Source organism: Camponotus vicinus, unplaced genomic scaffold, assembly GCF_025532165.1.
Source record: "Camponotus vicinus isolate PSW18456_S1 unplaced genomic scaffold, iyCamVici1.0 SCAF_8, whole genome shotgun sequence".
NCBI lineage: Eukaryota > Metazoa > Arthropoda > Insecta > Hymenoptera > Formicidae > Camponotus > Camponotus vicinus.
Window position 1 is genome coordinate 13,954,337 of NW_028141980.1, and position 22,201 is coordinate 13,976,537.

The 22,201-nt window shown below is 33.8% G+C and overlaps 3 protein-coding genes across 14 annotated transcripts in view; 2 read left to right on the forward strand and 1 right to left on the reverse strand.

Annotated features, from left to right (window-relative positions):
- Bicc (protein bicaudal C) overlaps positions 1 to 14,666 on the forward strand; it is a 35,876-nt gene extending 21,210 nt beyond the window's left edge. For 6 of the 7 annotated variants that reach the window (XM_083106113.1, XM_083106116.1, XM_083106115.1 and 3 more), the window contains 11 exons: positions 630 to 709; positions 3,978 to 4,193; positions 4,955 to 5,194; positions 5,491 to 5,709; positions 6,032 to 6,335; positions 6,635 to 7,003; positions 7,294 to 7,395; positions 7,478 to 7,728; positions 7,967 to 8,198; positions 8,327 to 8,446; positions 8,677 to 14,666. In XM_083106113.1, the coding sequence (XP_082962239.1) occupies positions 630 to 709; positions 3,978 to 4,193; positions 4,955 to 5,194; positions 5,491 to 5,709; positions 6,032 to 6,335; positions 6,635 to 7,003; positions 7,294 to 7,395; positions 7,478 to 7,728; positions 7,967 to 8,198; positions 8,327 to 8,446; positions 8,677 to 8,789 (2,246 nt within the window). In that variant the 3' untranslated portion in view covers positions 8,790 to 14,666. The remainder of the gene's footprint in view (positions 1 to 629; positions 710 to 3,977; positions 4,194 to 4,954; positions 5,195 to 5,490; positions 5,710 to 6,031; positions 6,336 to 6,634; positions 7,004 to 7,293; positions 7,396 to 7,477; positions 7,729 to 7,966; positions 8,199 to 8,326; positions 8,447 to 8,676) is intronic. The other variant, XM_083106114.1, reaches the window with a different exon arrangement.
- The window catches only part of Pex2 (peroxisomal biogenesis factor 2), a 41,035-nt gene extending 24,224 nt beyond the window's left edge, over positions 1 to 16,811 (reverse strand). For 2 of the 4 annotated variants that reach the window (XM_083106140.1, XM_083106141.1), the window contains exons 1-2: positions 16,451 to 16,811; positions 15,074 to 16,005 (exon numbers count right to left, since the gene is read on the reverse strand). In XM_083106140.1, coding sequence (XP_082962266.1) covers positions 15,083 to 15,988 — 906 coding nt within the window. In that variant the 5' untranslated portion in view covers positions 15,989 to 16,005; positions 16,451 to 16,811 and the 3' untranslated portion in view covers positions 15,074 to 15,082. Of the gene's footprint in view, positions 1 to 4,200; positions 4,217 to 14,651; positions 16,006 to 16,450 lie in introns of those variants that run through there. The other 2 variants (XM_083106145.1, XM_083106139.1) reach the window with 2 other exon arrangements.
- A 105-nt stretch (positions 16,812 to 16,916) lies between these two features.
- The window catches only part of Bsk (mitogen-activated protein kinase dJNK), a 142,970-nt gene continuing 137,685 nt past the window's right edge, over positions 16,917 to 22,201 (forward strand). For all 3 annotated transcript variants that reach the window (XM_083106128.1, XM_083106135.1, XM_083106130.1), the window contains exon 1: positions 16,917 to 17,603. The gene's annotated coding sequence lies outside the window, so the exon portion shown is untranslated. The remainder of the gene's footprint in view (positions 17,604 to 22,201) is intronic.

Below are 22,201 nucleotides of genomic sequence, written 5' to 3' on the forward strand. Positions count from 1 at the left end.
TTTCAAGGAAAAATTGTTCAACTCGTAACAAACTAAACATTTCCGATAATTGATATTGATAATAATATATTATCATCGATAAATATGTATATATTGATGATAATATATTATCGATATATATTTAACTTCTGTCTACTAATATCGGTTGTTACGAGTTAAAAAGTTTTTTCTTGGAACGCGTTGTATATGCATAAGAATCATTCCATTGTAAAGATGATGAACTCATTATTTGCCTGATTAGAAACTCGGTTTGAGTGAAACAGTACCGGTGAACATCGTCGATGAAATTTTTACTGATAATCTTAATTTTTTAAACTAAAATTATTTGAGGTTTCCTTTTCGTTTCTTTTATATTAATTACTCTGAAAAATATAAATAAAAAAATATGTGAAAGTATAAAAATTCTTTTAAGAATTTGCTTTGCATTTTTCAAAAGTCGAAAATACATTTGTTACGTAAAAGAGATACATTATTTTTGATTTATCATCTATTTTTTTCCAGTTATGGAATAGAATTTATAACTAATGAGGACAATTATAATTGATTGTATAATGAAGCGATTTGTCATCACCTTTTTATACTCCCACGCAATCATCACTGTAATTCAACCTTCTGTCTCTTTTTCGCAGATCCGCATATAAAAGTCGCGGGACGATTAGATGACGTACGAGCAGCGAAGGAGAAGATAATGGAAGTTTTGGACACACGGGTAAGACGTATTCCTTTTTGACACGTATATCGATAAGATTTAAGATTCATACGTCAGATTATTATTTATGCATAATGTTATGCATAATGAGTGCATATTAGTATGCAATCAGTAATCAAAATGCGTAACGCGACCGAATAATGCTATTGACAATGAACGTTTTGCCGTTTTTCGGCGAAATAGAATCCCTTCGAAAAAATATGTCAGCGTGTAACGGAAATTCTTCGAATATTGAAACTGCAAATATCGGATAGTTCTCAAGCCTTTCCTTACTACTTTCAACACAACATTGCTTCATTTGGTAAAATCTTCCGCCTCGCGATCGAATGCAAAATGCTTATTAATTCTATTATCAGTGATTGAAGGATGTGGCAAATACGATTACGATCTCACATGACATGGAACAAGAAAACTACAAATGTGTTTCACTTTTTCAATTATTCCAATTTTATTCAATTCACATCTATATGAATAATTGAAAAGTGAAACACATAAAATAGCAATAAAAATCAATATAAATTTTTCCAATTCAAGTCTACGATACGTTTTGGAGAGTCAAAGTACGATATTAAATATTGTGAGCAATTTGGAAAATTAAAAAGATAGATGAATTTTTATACAACTAAACGTCGAAAATATTTGGAATGATACTTAATATAATTTATAATCAGAATATACCATTCATAAAACAGAAAATATTTATTTTGATAACGAATCAGAAAAGTTATCCAAGTATTCTGTAATTTATATAAGTCTTACGAATATAAGAATATATTTATATCTGTTATAAAAGATGCCGGTCAAAACAAACAAGTTTTTTATAAAACATACATCTTCATGCTTAACATATGAATAATAAGAATAATATTAATAATTAATAAATCCTCTTCATTTATCTGATTACAAGTGGAATCAGCTGTCGATGTTTAATTCGACAAGTTCTTATCGCATCGAGTCGTTAGACTTTCAAACCGGCTTCTTCGGCTTGCTTTTTTATAGTTTTTTCTTCGCGTTTTTTCATGCACGTTTAATTATCAGACACGTGTCGCAAGTAAGAAAGGTCGGGAGTAATGGGCGGTAGCGAGAAGGAAGGAGACCATGCAGGAAGAATGTTTTCTATTTATACGTTCGCGGTCACGAATTTTCAAACGAGAAAGCGAATCGTCGAACGTTTAGGCGAGCGCCAAAGAGAAAGAGAGCGAAAGAGATTAAAGACCATTGCAAAACTACTAATGAGAGCGTAAGCATCTTGATTAGATATTTAACGTGCTCACTTTCTTAAGAATTCGAAGAAATAAAATCTTAAAAGTGAAAAAATTCGAGTTTAGATTAAATTGAGTGAAAAATTTATGATTTACATTAATGTATAATTAGAATTAGATTGTACCAATTTTAAGAAAACTTAAATTTCGCAATTTTTAAATTTATTTCTTAAAGTTTTGCGAAAAGCGTCTTGGATCACTGCTTGTTCGTATCGTATCCACGTATTCCCTCCCGGTTAAAAAAGCTTGTAAGAAGCGATGCGACGAGACCTCTTTTCGTTACCGTTAAATCGCCGGACTTGTCGCTTTTTGCCGGTCATACCGATCAATTCCTGTTACTTTGCATTCCTGTTAACGTGCATTCCGACGTGTGTGCGTTCCAGAGAATATACTATACAAAGGAACATCATGAGAAAGATATCGATGAAAGGAATGTATAACCCTCTGCTGAGAAACAAAGATAAAATTCCACTTTCGGTTTTCAGATACAAGAATCCTTTTCTTCACGATTCGCTTGAGCCGCTTTTCTCCCGCATCGCACACATGGTTCTATGTATTTTAAAATAGACGCCAAGCTTTGCGTAAAGCGTGCAAAAACAGCGAGACAGTGACACTATATACATAGCGCTAATTATGGATCGCGAATGGCGCGTAAATAGCACGCTATTATTTATAAAGTTCGAACACGTGTGTGCACATTCAATGTCTTTCCGAGTTGAGGTAGGATGCCAACGTCCTGAATTTTGCGATCGCATCATCTGATTACGTCCTCAAAATTTGCTGAATATATGAAATGTCACGTATAAAAAAATAGATAGACGATCGTGTGGATTTTTATTATTAAATTTTAGAATCGCTATCAAAGCGATTTAAATATTTAGTTAATATATTTATTAATATATCCCCCGCTATTTACGCATAAACACACATATTTTTTAGAATTTTTTAGAATAATTCTCTCTCTCTCTCTCTTTGAATTCATGAATCTTGTGTAAGTTATACATGAATTTTTTGAGCGACAAATTTTTATCAAAGGATTTTCATCAGATTTGTTAGCACCATCTTATTATTTTTTCGCAAAGAGAAATTTGATTGATAGTTAGTATCCTATTGTAAAAAAAATAAATATTTTTATATGTATAGAATTATTACAATTTTATTATTATAAATACTAAATATTTTGAGATATTCTGGATATCTTTCGCAGAAGAAATATTATATGAGGAAGAAGTTTTAGAAATTGCATGACGGCAGATCATGCGACGTAATCGCGTGACTTTATGTAATGCTCGGCCACGTGATATTTAAAATCACGCGCACATAAATCATGTCGCGGCAAATCACCGGCGCACGATACGCTTCGAGAAGCTCACGCATGCAGAGTCAACGATCTTGAAATTGGCGAAAATAATACGAAACGCAATGCGCATATCAATGGCTGAATAAGTAAATACAATATAGAAGAATGCTACCAGAAAATGCGTATTTTCTATCAATAACAATTTATTTTGAGCAGAATTAATCTTTCCTTTGCGAAGGTTTTATCGATCACTCGTTAATATAAAATTTATTTCATTTCAACTTCATTATACACATAAAGATATATTAATCCTTGATATAAATTTATTATCAAAAATTTTATCTATATCACTTTCATTGACAATTTTCTCAGAGATCATCATTATTGATATTTTTGTTTCATGTTAAAGTATTATAATTTTTGTTTTGTGTTAAAGTATATTTAAATATATTTATGTATATTTTTAATTAAGAACATACAACAGAAGAATTTTACTTTCCCGAATTAGTAAATTTAATTTATTAAAGCAATATAGTTTTTTATAACAGATGGGCTAAGAATATTTAATCATCAATAAAACTAGTGAATTGAAATCAACAGATTACAATCAACGATAGAAATAATTAATAATACGATAGAATTAATAATAATAATAATATGTTACATTTGTAAACAGATGGTTAATCTCTTACAATTTGTCTCTTAGCAAAGTAACAGAGTGACCATGAAGTTGGACGTTAGTTACACTGACCATTCACATATCATCGGCAAGGGTGGTCTGACGATTAAGCGAGTGATGGAGGAAACTAGCTGTCACATCCATTTCCCAGATAGTAACCGTAGCAATCACCAGGACAAGAGCAATCAAGTCTCTATCGCTGGTGAGATGGAGAGCGTTGAACGCGCCCGCGCACGTGTTAGGGTAAGTTATCTTGCTTATGATGTCTAAGATGTTTCAGAAGAAAGTTATATACTTTGTATAAATACCGGTTGCAAGTATAATGAATATAGAAGAAATTATTTTTTAAAAATCCAAAGGAATCTTATCTCAGTTAATTTATGTTAATTTATGTTACATACATTAATTGAGAAACTTGAGAACTTTTATTTCGGTATGTTTTTGTGTTATAATACCAAGACATATAATGTTACATTAAATATTGTATTTATGTTAGGTAAAAAAATAATTTTGAGGATAAAAAAATAAAGATTTTTGGGAGAAACTTTTATAGAAGTGGGTTAGCAACGACTAACGAACAGCATTAATGAATGAACGAACAAATATTCTGTAAAATCCATTCTTTAAACTATCTACAAAATTTGCAACAAAATTCAAAATAGAATTTTATTTATAATATAATTTTATGTGTCGTACATCTAATATATGTATGTATTCTCATACTTATTTTGTATTTCGTCATATATATTTCACATGTTTTCTATATTATAGAATGCATAAAAAAATAATAAGCAGAATTTTATCTCGAATTTCGCTGCGAATTATAAATCATTTACAGCGGACTTAATGAATAACATGCTTTTGTTTGTCTTTTATAAACATCTTCCGAATTTTAACAATAAAGATTTACATTCGCTGTTCGTTCGTTTTTTCAATGCACACCCACTTTAAAAAAGAATGGTTGTAATAAAATATTGACTCATATTTTCACTTTCGTATGTTAGAATCTGACACCTCTGATCTTTTCGTTCGAATTGCCTATCATGGGTGCATCGCAAAATACGCCAGACTGCAGTTCACCTTACGTCGTAAAGATACAGGAGAAGTACAATGTGCAAGTGATGTTTCGCACGAGACCGAAGCTACACGCCACCCAAGTGGTCGTTAAGGGATGCGAATGGGAGGTTTCTCAAGTCAAAGAGGCGACAGTTCTGTTAATCCGTTATATGTGTAAAAATCTAGCTGTGAGTAGTAAAAATGATCGAAAGAGTTTAATTCGTTTTCTCTTAAGGATTTGGGGAAATCAATCTTAACATTGAAAAAATTAAATTCTTAGGATTTCCTCAATTTTTTAAAAAAGCATGGAAGTATTTTATTTTATCATTATTCTGCATTTAACTTTTTTTAAATATTTTTAAATTTATTTATGTCAATTTGTCACTTCTTTTAATTTTTCTTTTTCTTTTAATATCGCTAAATCAATATGGAAAAAATCATAAAAGTTTTTCCTCGTTACATTTTCAAAAATTATTTTTCGTAGAGTCAAATCCAAGTACAAATGTCGATGGAGATCTCACCCCAACATCATAGCATCGTGCTAGGGAAACAGAGCAGCAATCTGAAAATGATAATGCAGCGTACCGCCACGCAAATTATGTTTCCCGATGCTGGCGATCCGAATATACCCAGTCTCAAGAAAAGCAATGTCACAATTACTGGCGCTATTCATAATGTTTACTTGGCTCGGCAACAATTAGTGGTAAGCAAATAAATTTACACATTCGAGATTTTATAATTAATCCCAATTTTTATATTTTCGCTTTTCTCAATATTAAAATTATACATGAGCTTATTTTTTTCTAAGAATTTTATTAAAAGCTAATTTATATTCTATATTGTAATTTTAAATTATTCCTTTTTATTTCATAAAATTATTACTGATTTAAATCTTCTAAATAAATAAATATATTATACTTGATGTTTCGCGAAAGATTGTTTATTTTATATGTTACGTATAATATTTCGATTTGATTTTCTCTGCGAATAAATGAAAAAAATAATATCACAATATATTTTTACAGGGATCATTACCATTAGTACTCATGTTCGACCTACCGGAGGATTCTATATCCGCTACCGTAGACACTGAAAAGATCTCTCAACTTATGCAATCCTTAGATGTGTTTATCAACGTTCGGCATAAGCCGAAACAAAGCACGCTTTCCGTGATTATCAAGGGAATTGAGAGAAATGCCGGTAATATTTACGAAGCGCGAAAACAACTATTGGGACTGGACGAGCCCAGAGTTCATGCCGAGATACCGGCTACATATCACATTCCGAACGCCGGCAGTATTTTCCAAGGCAATAATAATAACGATATCAGTAAGTGTCCTCTATTGAAATCACTTGGAATCAGAATAATAGATACAGATAATCAAAACGTTCTATCTAAGTGATACAGAGTTTTAGATGTACCCTGAAGTTTACAATTCAATCCAATAAAAATTTCAATATATTTATTTCAGAGTAAAATTATCTTGTGTCTATAATTTTTATATATTTTCATAATTATCATAGTTTGACGAAAATAAATTTCGTATTAATTATCAATTAAAAAGAATTTAGAGAGAGATAATTATCAACGCCATTATCTTAATTCTTTCTTTTTTTTTTGTAATTAGGCACCAACAACAATATGATCAATGTGACAGATAATTTCTCGAGCATGTTGAATGTAAACACGCAAAATCCATCGTATTGCATGTCACCAATTCCGCACTCGCCGAATTCAATGGGACTATCGTCGCACTGGGGCCTTGCTGCACATTATATTCCATCCATGTGTGCGTATTCTCCTTACCCTCATTTGAATCATTTGCTGACGACGCAGCACATGTTGCACAACAACATAATGGGAACTTCTCATGGATTATCGAATCATGTGCTACCTCCTGGTATTGGAACTTATCACTCCAATAGTGTGTCGAGCAATTTTTCTAATATCCACGGTCTCAACGCTAATTTGACGGATAGTAAAGAAGGTAGCAGTGGTAAGTAATCAGTCCTCGATTTATTCTACATTCACCAATTTCAATTTTTTCACCAATATTCCATAAAAATTTCAATTTCCTTCACTTTTCAACTTTCACTTTCGTTACATCACGTATTTTCCTGGGAAGTATTTTTATGACAACTTTTTACAGTTATGTAATTTAATGCTAAAAATTTATGATTCTAATATTATTTCTGTGTCATAAACGTCCGTGTATTATTACGACACATCAAAATTGATTTTTATTTAGATTTTTACCGACTTAAATTTTTATGAACTCGTTTTCAGCTTATTCTTCGCTAAGTAGCGTCTCTAGCTCTCTATCAAGTCCTGCTATCAGTCCTCGGAATGTTTCACCAGTCAACCCTACGGATACTAATTCTAATTTACGTAAGTGAAATATTTCAGGAAAGTCCCTTACCAACAATCTCTCTCATTTGAAAGTAATAATAAACTTTCATTGTTATTCCAGCGGATATATCCAGCATGTTATCCGAAATACCGGTCTCCGATCGACGTGCACCTGGTTGCGAGAAAAAATCACTGGAGATAGCTGCGCAGCAACATCTCACCCCTTTCGATTATGAACAAAAGAAGCTATTAGCCACGAAGGCGGTGCAAAACAAGTCGAATAACAACGACTTTCGCGTACCGACGTCCGCGTGGTCTGGTTATGGCCTTAGCCAGAGTATTCCGCCTATAACTACAAGTGACTTAAGCAAGGTAACTATAAGTTTCCTTGATTTCAAAGCAATTAAATCAATATTAATAAAGATTAAATTATTTATCTAAATCTATCAAAGTTCGTGCCAATATTTTTCGATATTAAATCTTCGCTATAAAAATTTAAAAAAAAAAATTAATAAAGCTTGTAATAATTTATTACAAGACGAATTAAATATTGAAATATTTATTAGCAAGTAATCGTATTGAGATAATGACACATCAGTTTTTTCTGCAGGAGCTGACGTCACATCCTTCAGACTTGTGGAAAGAACCGACCACACCGGTATTCAATACCGAGATGGATTTCGGTAATATTATCTCGAGCAAAGATCGCGTTGGACAAATAGGGATGGCCTCAAATTATATAGATCACACATCGACCTCCCAATTAAACAAAATCACGTCGTCGCATCGTTTCAATGATTTGGCTACCATGCTAGCCAGCATCGGCTTGGAAAAATATATACGTGAGTATTGGCGAGTCACAATCATATTATAAAATGTACATTGCTTATCGAATGCTGCTATTGCTTTGCTTGCACTGCTTCTTGCTTTTGCATAAAAAAATCGAAACAGCTTTTTTTCATTTGTTAAGGCCTGTTCACGTCTCACGAAGTGGACATGTCTACATTTCATTCTCTGACAGAGAAAGATCTCTGCGAAATCGGGATTACTGCATGGGGTGCGAGACGCAGAATATTGCTATTAATATCTGGTATGTTGCATGTGTGAAGAATTCATTCTCTCTCTCTCTCTCTTTCTTTTTCTTTTTTTTCTTTCTCCCTATTTTATTTTATTCTGTTATAGGATAGTAGAGAGTACAGTCTGCAACGATTTAAAATTATTTATAAAAAAAATTAACAAGTAGAAAGTTATTTTCGCAATCGAGAATTAGAAGTATAGAGTTTTGCTTTCATTATTAATAATTTCGTTCTCATGTCTTAGATATGAACAAACGAACGAGTCCGTTCTCTGGGAGCGCCGCGCCCGGCGCCGAACGAAAGGCGTCCACGTTGTCGGCATCGACAGATAAGTGCAACCTGGATACTAAATGGTAAAAAAATACTGATCGCTATTCGTTCCAAACGGCGTATCAACGTTCTCGAAACCGATTGGAGATGCCGCGTGTCGGTCAAAATAATAAGTACTTATTAATTCTAACCATGCGCGGACGCGCATAATTACGAGTACCTTTACGCCGTTATATCGGGTGGAACGAACGAGATTGATGAAAACCGAAAGGACTATTTGGTTATCTGTACCGCGAATAGACAAATGCGAGATCGATAGTCAAACGGTTTGTATGTTAATTGATTTGAAGTTACTTAAGTATCGAAAAAGTAATTAGGAAGTTATTTTTGTGGCTGGGAACTGGCTGTATTCTTTTTTTTTCCTCATTTTTTTTTCGCTGTTCTCGGCGCGCGCCCAAAAGGTGCCTTAGGATCTAGGATAGTCGTTAATATTTTCGCTGTCTTCGTTTGTTACACAATTATCCGGTCACGATGGATGCGTCATTATTATTTCATCTTGCTAAAATCGAATTATTTCGAATATTTATCGAATCTTATATTGATTCCGCGACTTAAATTAACGTTTCTAAATAAGCGTATCAGTTGCTGGGAAAAAAAGCCATCAAATAAATTACATTTATAATGTTCGCGGAATAAAGCGCGCGTTCCACTCGTTATATCATATGATGATTCACTTGATAAACGGATGATTGGTAACTGCGAGTGAATGCATGTATATGAGTGTGTGAAATGTGAAGTGGGTATAGATGTTTTGAATGAAATCTAAACAAATTAGGAAGGATTATTACAGTTATCAGGAATTTAGAATGAAATGCGATGGGCGAGGGATGTCCCGTGTGTTCAGCGAATTTTCGTCCTAGCAAAAATTCACACATACCTTTAATTCAGACTAAGCTCGAATATGCGACCGTAAGTTCAATATGTTGGTCAATATGTTGGTCAATATGTTGATTAACATGTTAATTTAAATTTCAAAATTTTTTTAATCGACCAGCATTAATAAACGATTCGACATTGCGCAATAATTAAATGTGATTTATAATAGATTCACACGGTTGCAATTTCGAGTTTTACACGAAGCAAGTATATATATATAAGTTACAAAATATTTATTAATTATTTCGCGAAACACGCTGGACGCACGTCAAAGAATAGACCGCAAGAACTTTTCGTGTAAAGCGTGTATTGAAAAAGAAGATATAGAATAGTATAAAATAAATTCTATATAGCGAAAAATATTCCGCGAATTACTCTCCGCGTACCACAAACGATACTTTTCGAGGAGCTGATTGAAAAAAGATATCGATAGCTAAGTATTCAACTCGACAATCGTTGTGTTAATTAGGGAACCTTCATTAATTAGCTCTAAACTAGCGCTAAACTAGCGTTAAACTAGCTCTAAACTTGGCAAAATCAAGAGAACGATACACAATTAATATAGTGAAGAATTATACATATAAAAACTATATAATATATAAAAATATATATAAAATATATACAATTTATAAATTAGTGCAATGTGAAATCAAATGCAACACACTCTTTGTAATTTTTCTATGATATTTATGATAAAATTTAATAACAATAATAATATTTAGATAAAATATATACGTATTACGGTTTATATAGAATTTAAAAATGATTGCCAAGTTTAGATTTTTTCCGATTATCCTCGCACGCAGAAAGCTCTGTCGATTGCAGTCGATTTCGCAAAATGATCGTTTTATAGACATATAAGATATAATTTGTTTTCAATATAATTTATTCAAATTTTTAAGCGTAATTTTTGTTAATTTTTTTTGAACAAAGGAATGAAAGCGTTAGGTAAATAAGTTGTTGAGTCACGCGCATTATTAAATATAACGCGTCACCCACATCGAGCTGATACTCCAAATCGAACGAAAAAAGTATAATTTTTACTTGATTTGCAGAGGAGGGGAAAATCGCCTGGTTCTCTCGTGAAGTCGAAAAGTCGGAATAGAGAAGGCAGGATCACTCGATCGATCCGATTGAACATGCCTAACGAACGATTTTACTGCGAAGAGTTCTTGACTAAGTCTTTTGCGAAATCTTTTTAAGCGTAAATGATTTATGCGCTTGCGAGTTAGATCGGAACGTTAAAAAGAATAAGAATTATTTGCGCAATACGTGTGATATAATATTAGACTGTTCGGTTCTATTGTCTGTTTCTCGTTTTCTTTTTTTTTTTTTGTTTAATGATACAACAATAATGATAACGATGATGGTCTAAGATAGAAAGTTTCCTCCGGTACGATCGTACAATCCGATTGTTAGGAGGTTTATATAATAACAGTTGCAAGGATGCATGGATGAAGGTGATATATTATATTCTAATAAAATTGAATAAGTTTGCATGTGGATAAAATACGTAAAATAATTATGATGATTCTGATAAGAATATTGTGCTTGGGAAAATAAATGATAAATCTTTAATATCTATAGAAGTCTTATGTTATAGTTAAATACTTTATAATGAAACAATTTTTAAAATTTAGAATTTAAAAATAAGATTCTATTTTGCTACAAAAATTTGAAATCTTTATTTTAAATTCTTCTCAGATGAAAAATTACTTTGATTATTGATATAGCTTTAGAATACTACAATTAATTAGTGACAGCGTAATTTTTTAATAGATTTAATTCATGTTAGATATTTCACAACTATTATTAATTCAATCTTAATTAAGAATAAAAAATTTTGAAAAACATTTAGTAGAGCTGTAAAGAGCATTAGAAAAATTTCGAATATTTTAAAGTCATCTCTGTGAGGGAATTTTGAATTTTTATTGTTAGTTGTGTCTAAATGCTGCATATCACCTTTATCCAATTGCATTTGTAATTATTACACCGCTCCATGCTCCAATGTATCGTTTTCATCTTCGTAGGAGAACAGATATAATATTTTTGCGGCAGCAACAAATTGCGATACCGATTGTTGTTCTAAAATATTCTGAGTCGGTGCAGGATATTTCGTCAAAATAATAACTGAGAGAAACGATATCTTGTATGAAGTGCGCAATCGAACGAGAATCGTGTGATATATTTACTGTCGCTGCGGATAAAATGTACGCGGATAAAATGTATGCATAATCGTGACTCAACGAAGCAGCACAAGAGAGCTTAAAAAATTTTCGTTCGAAAGTCGTCCGCATTTCATCTTTCACACTAGATGTTTCGAGTTCTAAGAATTTGAAAAAAAGAAGGAATAATTTCTCCAAATTGAAATAAGACGCGTAATTAAAATTAAATCAGATTAATTTTTTTATAATATGTCGCAAAGGCAGAAATTGCAAAGTAAAAGAAGAATAATGAAAAAAATCAGATTTTTCTAAATTCTAATTTTTTCCGACACTTGTTTATTGTCTTTGCGAAAGTATAGAATTCATAGTAAATCTGTATATAACGTATAACGAGATCGTCTCTGCCGACCAGAAATCAATTTCTTTTCTTAGTCCTGAGAAGAAAGCCGTCAATGTTCCTATGTAAATGTGTATTGATCATGTGCAAGATCTAACATATACGGGTAATATATATAGGTATATAGTCGCGAAAATTAGCATTAAAAGGAAAGGAAACGCGCGTGCGAGGAAAAAAAAAGGAGGGAAAGATTATGAACAATCGCTCGATTATAATAAGAATCAATTACGCCGGGAAGAGAAGAAAAACACACATATCTAAACACTTCCAAAAATTGTATAACTGCTATTTCTCCACTATTTTCTTTTAGTTCCTACTCACCTGACACATTTTACATCCTTGGAAAATAACATGACAGATTTCTCTTTCTCTCTCGAAAACAAACAAGATCAATTCAGAATGTTAAAGCATATAATTAATTGCGATCGACCTCGCTCGCGAAATTATGCGACCTGAATTCCGTTACGTTTGTGAGAAATGCGCTGTAAATTTTTCTCAAATTGTGTATCTATTGTGTAGCGTATATCGTGAGTATATATATTTTTTCATGTTTTTTGCGTCGAGAACGGGGTAGAGAAAATATTATGCATTATTAATATTGTTTCATCATAGCAAATTGTGGACTCATTCTTTCCTACCTAACTTATCGAACTTTATATACATACAGTTTAATCGATTTATATGAGTCGTTCAAAGCTAGAAATGAATTAAGATTATAATTTGTAAGATTCATCTTTTAGATACAACTCTTGATGATTGAAGTGAAACTTATGAATTATAGACGTGATCCATTTTAGTTTTCAATGTCTCCGATGACTTCCATTTTCTTGGTTTCTAAAGTTCCATGAAAAATGATATATAAATGTATATATATACGGATTTAAAAAAATTATAGACTTTCTCTGAGAATTTCGCGAGGATTTCAAGTCCATATAGTTGTATCTTTGAGCAATGATTTCTCTTCGTTTTAACAATAGATTTGAGGTTGCTCATATATGCTCATTCGAAAGCACTCTTCGATCACAAAATTTAATAATTTAATCTAAAAATTCTTTTTAAAAATTTGTAAAAATTGATTATAAAATTGCGAAAATAAAATTAAAATTAAATCTAATTTAATTGATATTTATATTTCAGAGGTATTGGAAATAAACAATTAAATCAATTTATTGGAATTAAACTTATTTTTATTCCAATAAATTATAATTTTAATTGTATTTTCGCAAGTTTAAGATAAATTTTCCCGAGTTTTTAAAAAGATGACTGATTGCATCGAATCTTTTAATTTTACTCATAGTAAATCATCTCTCATCAATATATCTGAAGGATAAATTTGAAAAATTGTGATACTCAAACGCGCTTTGAGATAATATCAAATGGCGATCTCTTAATTAAAATATCTTAATTCAGCAGTTATATAATGACGTCATGCGCCAATCATTCCCATATATCGATAAAATGAATGCCTCGCACTATTACGTTCTCTTTTTCATGCTTCAAACATCGAGAATTTTGTTTTGCAGCAAACCTCGACATCGTAAACTCCTCGATATAGAAAGGACATATAGAATATTTTAGTATTGTGTTATCAAAGTGTTGATAAGGAATGCGGAGAATAATTAAGAAGTTTGCCCGAAAAAGAGAAAATAACAAAATAACAGCAAAACTTTGAAAGAAAATATATAGATTTCCAGGTTGAAAACTTTTTATTTTAAAGAAGACATTACTATAAATTACTATATTTAAAAAAAAGAACGCGCGATATGAAAATTAGTAAAATAAAATTTCACAATTTAAAAATAAGTCGTATTTTCCAATTGCCGTATTTTTTTTCGGGCAAACTTGGTCGCGATGTAAAATTAGTATTAGAATAGAGTAGACTTGCGTGAATGTAGACGTGGATATTTTTTATAAGCACAAATAGCAATTAAATATCATTGCGAGAAGAGATTTCCCGTTAAACGAAGAAATTCGTGTTATATATACAATTGTATTATAAATCACACATTCCAAAACAAGATAAGAGTTTAAACTCGAGTGAAATATTTGTAACGTCGTATAGGAGAGGCAAATGAAAACTGTTAATTTATGTGTATGTGTTTCGCGTTTTCCTTTCTGTGCTCTAGTGCTTATAATATATATCGTTTCTCATGTAATAAATCCGGGGACATACCCGCCCATCGAGCGCAGGTGCAGCAGCTAAATGTTAAATTAATCGATGAACGTATCATTATCGCATGTAAATGATCGATCCATCGACCTGCGCGGCGGAAAATCAAGCGTTTTATAATATACAGCGGCAGCATAAAATTTTTATATAATAATCTAGTATAATTTTTGATAAGAGCCAAGAGAGAGCATATACCGATCTACTATTATTTGTTTCGGAAAGAAGGAGAAAAACATCAGGAAAATCAGGATTCGCTGTATTAAAATGAAAAAAATAAAGAAGATTTTGTATTGTTATTTTTAATAAAAAAAATATTAATATCATACACATAGCCCTTCATCATGTCCCGTGATAAATCGATGATTAGAGAGAGAGGTGAATTCTTTTTCATTTTTTTTTAATATTTTATTTTTTGTAGAATTTATGTAATTAATTAACCCTGATATTATAATAATAAAAAAATCATTTGTACTTATTCTAATCGTCGTACTTTGCGACGACTCTCCTTCTACAAAACTCGTTTAATTCCATAACCTACCTCCCCCATTAAACAAATAAATATTTTTTAAATTTATTTTAATAATAGTGTTTTCGACAAAATCACTGTTTATGTAGATTGAAAATAAAGGCACCACAATTTATATCCGTCACTCCACGATAATCGATTCACTTTAATTATAGATAAAATTAAAAATATACATACGTTCACGCGTTATCCATTGTCCACTCTCTCAAAACTATCGTCCGACTCTTCGTCGTCGCTCGATGGCGCACTCGCGATCGTATATCTCTTCATATCTTCGACGTGGAGCTCGATATTACAGCTGGGACAGTGGAACACATTCACCGCGGTAAAGTGCGCTTGCAGGCAGTAGTAACAGAAGATGTGTGCGCAGCCGGCGTGCGATGGCAGGATCGGATTCTCCTCGCAGTAGGCGCATTTGGTCGCGATGTCCATCACCGGGAACAATCGCCTCATCGGCGGTTCTGTTCGTCGCCAGAGTCGCGTTACCGCATGCTTCAGGTAATGGAAGTTGATCATGGGTATGCCGATGGTGAAGAGCTCCATCAGACCGTGCCACAAGAGTTCCCTCGTCATGTACGAGTAGCCGATTGTTCTGGGTCGATGCGTCGTTATCGGCTGACTTGACAGATTTAGCAGAAACTCTATTACGCGCGGTTGTACGCCTCGATGAAGAAAATAGAGCAGATTGATCAGCTCCAGCAGACTGACAGCGTTCGATGTCCAATCGACGAGTGACTTTAGAATTTGGGCGAGCACGCCACGATCCGATAGATTCTCATTGGCTAATTTGTCTTTCAGATATTGAGGTAGAACGTTGAGAATTAAATAAATTACAGCTTTCTTCTGATTGATGTTAGTGTAGTGCAGATTGAGGAGTCGTTGACCGAATGTGGAGGATCCTCGTTGCAGCGAGAATTTCCAGATGAGAAATTTCAAGAGAACGTCTACCTCCGCCTGCCATTTGTCGACCTTGCCAGGCGCGCTGTATCTCGTGATTTCTTTGGTTTGATTCTTCAGTACTTTGTAAATCTCCGTGTCTAATTGAGCAGCGTCGATTTGATTTATTCGAGAGACGTAAGATGATGGGGTCATCTTGATTTACTCCAATTCTGGAAATAAATTTTTCTTTAAGTGATAATATAAATAAGCGTTTTTAATCAATAAAATATAATAGTTTTTTTCAGAATATATATAGAGGCCTCACAAATTCTATTTGATCGATTTAAAATCGCTTTTTATATAAAATCAAATATGCATTCTGAATCACCGATTTTCACTTTTCTAATTTCGAATAAATTTTAATAGAATACTTTTTCATAATACTTAGATTTTTAATACTTATAATCAAGGATTTCTATTTTGATGTTACTAAACAAAAATCTCATGTAAAATTATTGTATTAAATGACTAAAAAATCGCGCGAAGACTTTTTGAGACACACTATATATTCCGAATCGAGTACAAAATTTCAGTCACTTTAAAACGTTCACGCTATCTAAATTACCGCTTATCACTTCCCGTACCTATTTACATAAGTAATTCTTCCTAACCTACCTGTAATTTTTCTCCACGTCGAGAAACGAATTAAACGAGCGAAAATCGTCAAAGACTCCAAAGACTGTGATACCGGAAGTACACTTTCAAGAAATGACTCATGAAACTAGGCGCAATTGAGTGATCGCGCAAAAGCATGTCTGTTCCACGAGTCGACGACACCGAAATGGCCGCTGTTTCACGCGCGATCGAACGAAATCAATTAACGTACGATCCGCGAGCGAGCGAAGAGGTTATGACACGACATTCTACATCGTCGGATCACACAATTACATCCGTGTTGTTCGTTGGAATGACTACTATGCTCGTTGCGACTAGAGCGGGAGCGGAGCGGCCGAATAAACAGTCCCTAGTGGGGGAGACGTTCGACCAATGGGAACGCGCGGCGCGCGGCGGCGCGCGGCGGCGCGCGGCGGCGAGCGGCGACAACGTTCGGGCCGGTTCGGCGCTGCTCGGCTGGGCTTTCGTCTCAGTTCGGGTTCGTGTCTCGTCGCCGTTGCGCACGGGGCGCGTCCGCTGTCACACATTCTTGACATACGGACGTTAGAGATTTTGAGGTTATAGACGGCGCACAGCACGGCTACGGCCGAGTAGCGAACGGTCGAAACGCGGCGTGTACCTTCCGTCGTAATTATCGTTGTAGTGTTCGTGTCGTGTCGCGTCGTCGCGCGTACGTCGGCGGGCTCCATATTGCCGCCGGTGGTATGACGTCATCGAGTGTCGGTGTCGGTGGTGTCGCGCGAGTGTAACCGTGTCGTCGTCGTCGTCGTCGTTCTCGTCGTTCTCGTTCTCGTTCTCGTTGTTATTTCTCTCTCTTCCGTCATCGTTGCCGTACGCAGTCCGTCACGCACCATGCTGTACTCGTGATAAAGTTTGACATTTTCCTCTTTCTCTCTCTTCTTCTCTCTCTCTCTCTTTCTCCTTTTCTCTCTCATTCTATTATCTCGCGCCGTTCACGAAAGTGTACAATCGTGTCGCATCGGTGGCTGCCACAGTGTGTGACCTCGTCTCTTCTCCCGGACACGTCCTCCCTCTCTCTATAATCATCGGCCCATCTCCGCATCTATCCTCGCTTGTGCGGACGAACGAGAGGACACCTGCATCGAGACCATCGCGCCGAGTTGGCCGCACGTCCGCACGATTAGCGTACAAGGTGAGTGCCAGAAATTACATAATATCGTGCTTGCTCGTAATCGCGCGACGAACGGCGGTCTGCGACTCTCCCCTCCTCCCACCGCCGTAAAATCGATCTGCCATCGAGTGACAGGTTAACCTCCAATTCGGTCAGGAGGGAGAGTCGCCTCTTTCGTCGTCACTAGTTTTTGTCTATGAAATTTTACGTGTACTCGACCTTTCGACTCGAAATATAATCGCATTTTTATCTCACGAATTATCTCTCTCTCTCTCTCTCTCTCTCTCTCTCTCTCTCTCTCTCTCTCTCTCTCTCTCTCTCTCTCTCTCTCTCTCTAACGCGAATAGACTTCTCCGGAACATTCTGTCTAATAGAGCAAGTGGTTCCAGCGAACAAAGAGATTTTTTAACGATTCGGAATAGATTTTGATCTTGGCATTCCACGGATTAAAGGAAAGTCCAAAACGTTCAAGTTAAATGCGTTCAAGAAATGTGCGTGTATTCAATCATATCGTCTTGAAACATATGTCATATGATGCACGTTACTCTCCGGGTTGATCACTTGTTTGTCACCGTCTCTCGGTGTCTGGAACATCATGTCGCTCGTGGAAATATATTTTGCTCTCTCGGCAAGAAAATTTAGAATATGAATTATATATATAACTTAGTCTAACGCGATACTATAATTATCATCGTATTATTGCATGATTGTTATTATTGCTATTATCATCATTTGTTATTATTATGTCGTCGTTATTATCACAATGATATGATTCCGTATCATAACGTTTTACGTAATTTCGGAGCATATATCACGATTATATTTATTACGCTACAAAGAGAGAAAGGGAGAGAAAATTGCTATTTTTATTTTATTTCTTTTCATAAAAAAAGGAAATTTTGTGTTCTCATTTTTCAACTTACCGCTATAGTGCAACGAGAAAGATATCTGCATTTATACCGGGATAAATGCTCTTAATCAGAAAATGCAGAAAAAAAGTCAGAAGTGGATTAACGCTCTATATGTAAAGCAAATCCGAAGTATTAAAGGGAATCACATATAATCATATTTAAAGCGCGCGCATATTGCTGCAGAATGTAAAATCAGATGCGGAATGTAAACTTATCGTTCGTGTAATTTCAAAACTTTTTTTACGATGATGCTGCAATATATTGCACCTTATTTTTCTCGTAGATTGTTTCGTTCTTATATGAAATCAATAAAGTATCATAATCAAGAGAATAATCAATCGATATAAAAATATATGTCGTTATTAATGAAAGATAAATATATAAAAATCTGAAGTAATTAAATTAATATTTAATTAATTAATAATAAGAGATATGTATTATTGATTTAATAAATTAGTAAACAAATTATATTTGCAATTTTAGAGAATGTTTAAAGAAAATGTTTCTGTTTTCTTTCGCTTTCGCTAATTTCGTCATTTTTTGCTAAATACGTCATTTACAATTTTTAATATAACCACGATTTAATTCCTTAACTGCGATATTATAGAGCGCGAATTCATTTCAACTAACTTGCACATAATTATCTGCTAATCGATAGCATCTGTTAACGATTTTTCAAACGGTACAGAATTATAGTTCCTGGCTAGCACCTGGCTGCTTTTTAACGCCATATGTTATTAGGTCATATCAATTTATAATTAAAGAACGAAAGATGCGAAGTGTGACTTTCTAGGAAACCGCATGCAGTTAAGAGATTAACATTCCATTAAGCTGCAGTTCACTCACAAGATAGGTTTGTCTATCAACTCACGCTGCTGAGTGGCTGGATTATTTCGCCGGCGTGTTGCTTTGACAGCAAATCGACAGACGTAAACAGCCGAACGTGTACGTGATTTGCATATCTGTTTGCGTTCCTCTTCCTCTTTCTTCTTCTTCTTCTCCTCTCTCTCTCTCTCTCTCTCTCTCTCTCTCTCTTTCTCTCGTGCACGTTTGTCGCTTACATCGCTCTTGGCTCTGACCTTAATTTACGGTCCGTGGTCGCCGACGTGGAAGGCTCATTCGCGCCAACGAGCGGGCGAGCTTTTCGACGTGCTCGCACACCTGTCGGCGTTATTTATCGATGTGCCTAAATCCGCCGCATCGAACGACGGATGTACGTCGACGTGTACACGTCGAATTCATCGTACGCATACTCGATATTATCGTTACTGCAGCAGCTATAGCTCGACGGCTCGTCGATATTGCCGATAAATCAGACCGGCCGCGATGTTTTATATTCGGGGCTTTTATTTATGTCAAAATGATATGTTCGAGGAAATAAATGGAATGTATGGCCTGATCATAATTATCGGTGTTCTTTTGTTATATAATATATTCTATATGTTTTGAGATTTGTCCACCTGAAGAATCGATATTTTCTAAACCTATTTTGTATGGAAGGGTCTTGTCCTTGACATATGCGATGCACACTTCTATGAGATTTTGATAGTTGAAAAAAATAATTATTATTTTATTTGTAATATATTATTACTATATTTTGCTTTTACTAAAGAAAATTTGATTATATCAAAGTTAATTTTATATTCTGTTGCATATGTAATGATAAGATGTTAAATATATATTTGTGTTATGTTTATAATTGCTATAGTTTACATAATAAAAAGTTTGTAAATCACATAGACATTCTGCACGAAGGAATCGTAGAATAACTTTGTAGATGGCATAGCTTTGCTTTATTTGATGAAGAAATAATTTATTCGGTCATGTATGCCGTGCGAATCGCAGTATCGATCTACTATTCACGGTTATCATATCCACTAGGAAACGGTAATACAGAACAAATTAATAAAATATACAAGCGCTTTGGTTTCAGTCATTCCGATTTCAATACGGTTGAAATATGATGCGTTAATTGCACTTATACAATGAAATTAAAATTAATCATGGAGTGTGAAAACGCTCCAACTCGTCAACCTTTGATATATCCGAGCGATTTCGCCTGTCAATATAATTAAAATTTTATTTAATAAAAGTTTTTAATAAAAAGTCAAAAGTTTTAGGAGAATGTCTGGTTCCTGAATTAAAAGTAGGACGAAAGCTAGGAAAATATATACGCTGTTATAGCCATAGGTCAAACTAAGTAGAATGAAAATTGTTTCAATTAATGTTTTTGTTTTAATAGAGATTTCTGAAAAATTAAATTATTCAAATGAATTAATATATATTTCAAAGCTCTTTTGATAAAATTTATTCGTATATAAAGTCTCATGGCAGTTAATAATTAGCTTTAAAAAATATCGAATCCATATTAATTGTTATCAGGTCGTAGTTAAGGTCGTGAAAGAGCACGCGGAATTCTCATTATCGGTATCAACACGCTAGCGTAGGAAATCCGCACACAAGCGATATCGCCATTTTATTAAAATCATGTTTAGCGATAATAAACGCGCGCGTATCGTTCGTTTCTGCAAAACAAGGGATATCCAACAATGGTCGAACGACCGTAGTCGGACTAGTTAATAGTTTACTCGTCGTGTTTACCACCATAATAACGCGTGTTTTACCTCGCTCATCGATTATTCGCCACCATTCACTCGCGGATTGCGCGTTTCATGCTTTATTTGTTCCTTGTCTTCTTTATTTTATAATCGATTATAATAAATAATAAAAATATAAAACTCGATCGATATATATGCACAATCTCTCTTATGTGCTTTGTTAAAAGAATCGAAATAGATTATGAATTAATAAAATATTATTTTATAAAATGATACAAATAATGATTGATTCTTAAATTATATTGAAATTAATACACACAATTTTATAAGTGTATATTTTATATGTGTAGCATATTTTTAATTATTTTACATATTGTTGTATTTTTTATATTTTGCATTTTTCGGGAATGAAAGTACGCGCAGATTTGAAGCAGTATGCCAAAAATTTTGTCCGGTTGCAACGTGCTGCCATCTCGTGTTTTCCGTGTTTCCCTCCCCATATCGTGACCCCATCGAACGAGGCCACGCGTGTTCGGGCATTCGCTCGTCGAAGAAATGCTTGGCAAATGAGCCGATCCTTCTTTTGCATTAGGCCAAAAGATTCGATCTCTCTTACGCTAAAAGATTCTTCTCTTATCGTTATTATTTACCTTTATGAATCTAATCATCAATGTGATTTTTCGATTCTTTTTAAAAGATTTTATTTTTTTGTATTCAAATTTTTTGTCTTTAATTTTTTTATATTTGGAGTAGTGGCCTACTTTTAAATAAATGTGAATTATAAAAGCAATATGATGTGATGAGAGAGAGAAGTATATAAATCGAATGTCATTTACAATGTATACCTATGTTAAATAAATAATGCTATGCAAACAATTCACGTAGAAGTGAGAAGAATGAATGTATACAACAAGATATTTGAGGTAAATTATTTTGAATGAATTAATTCATTCTTGCATATATCATCCAGACAGATTAGATTTTAATAAAATGATGTATTGCACACATGAAAATTACAACAATCTATGTATTTTTTTTTCTTTTTTTGATACATAACAATCCTCGCAGAAATAAAATTCGAAATTTAAAACAATTAAAAGAGAGAACTTTGATTTAAAACAAACTAAAAATAGTTAAACAAAATTACTAT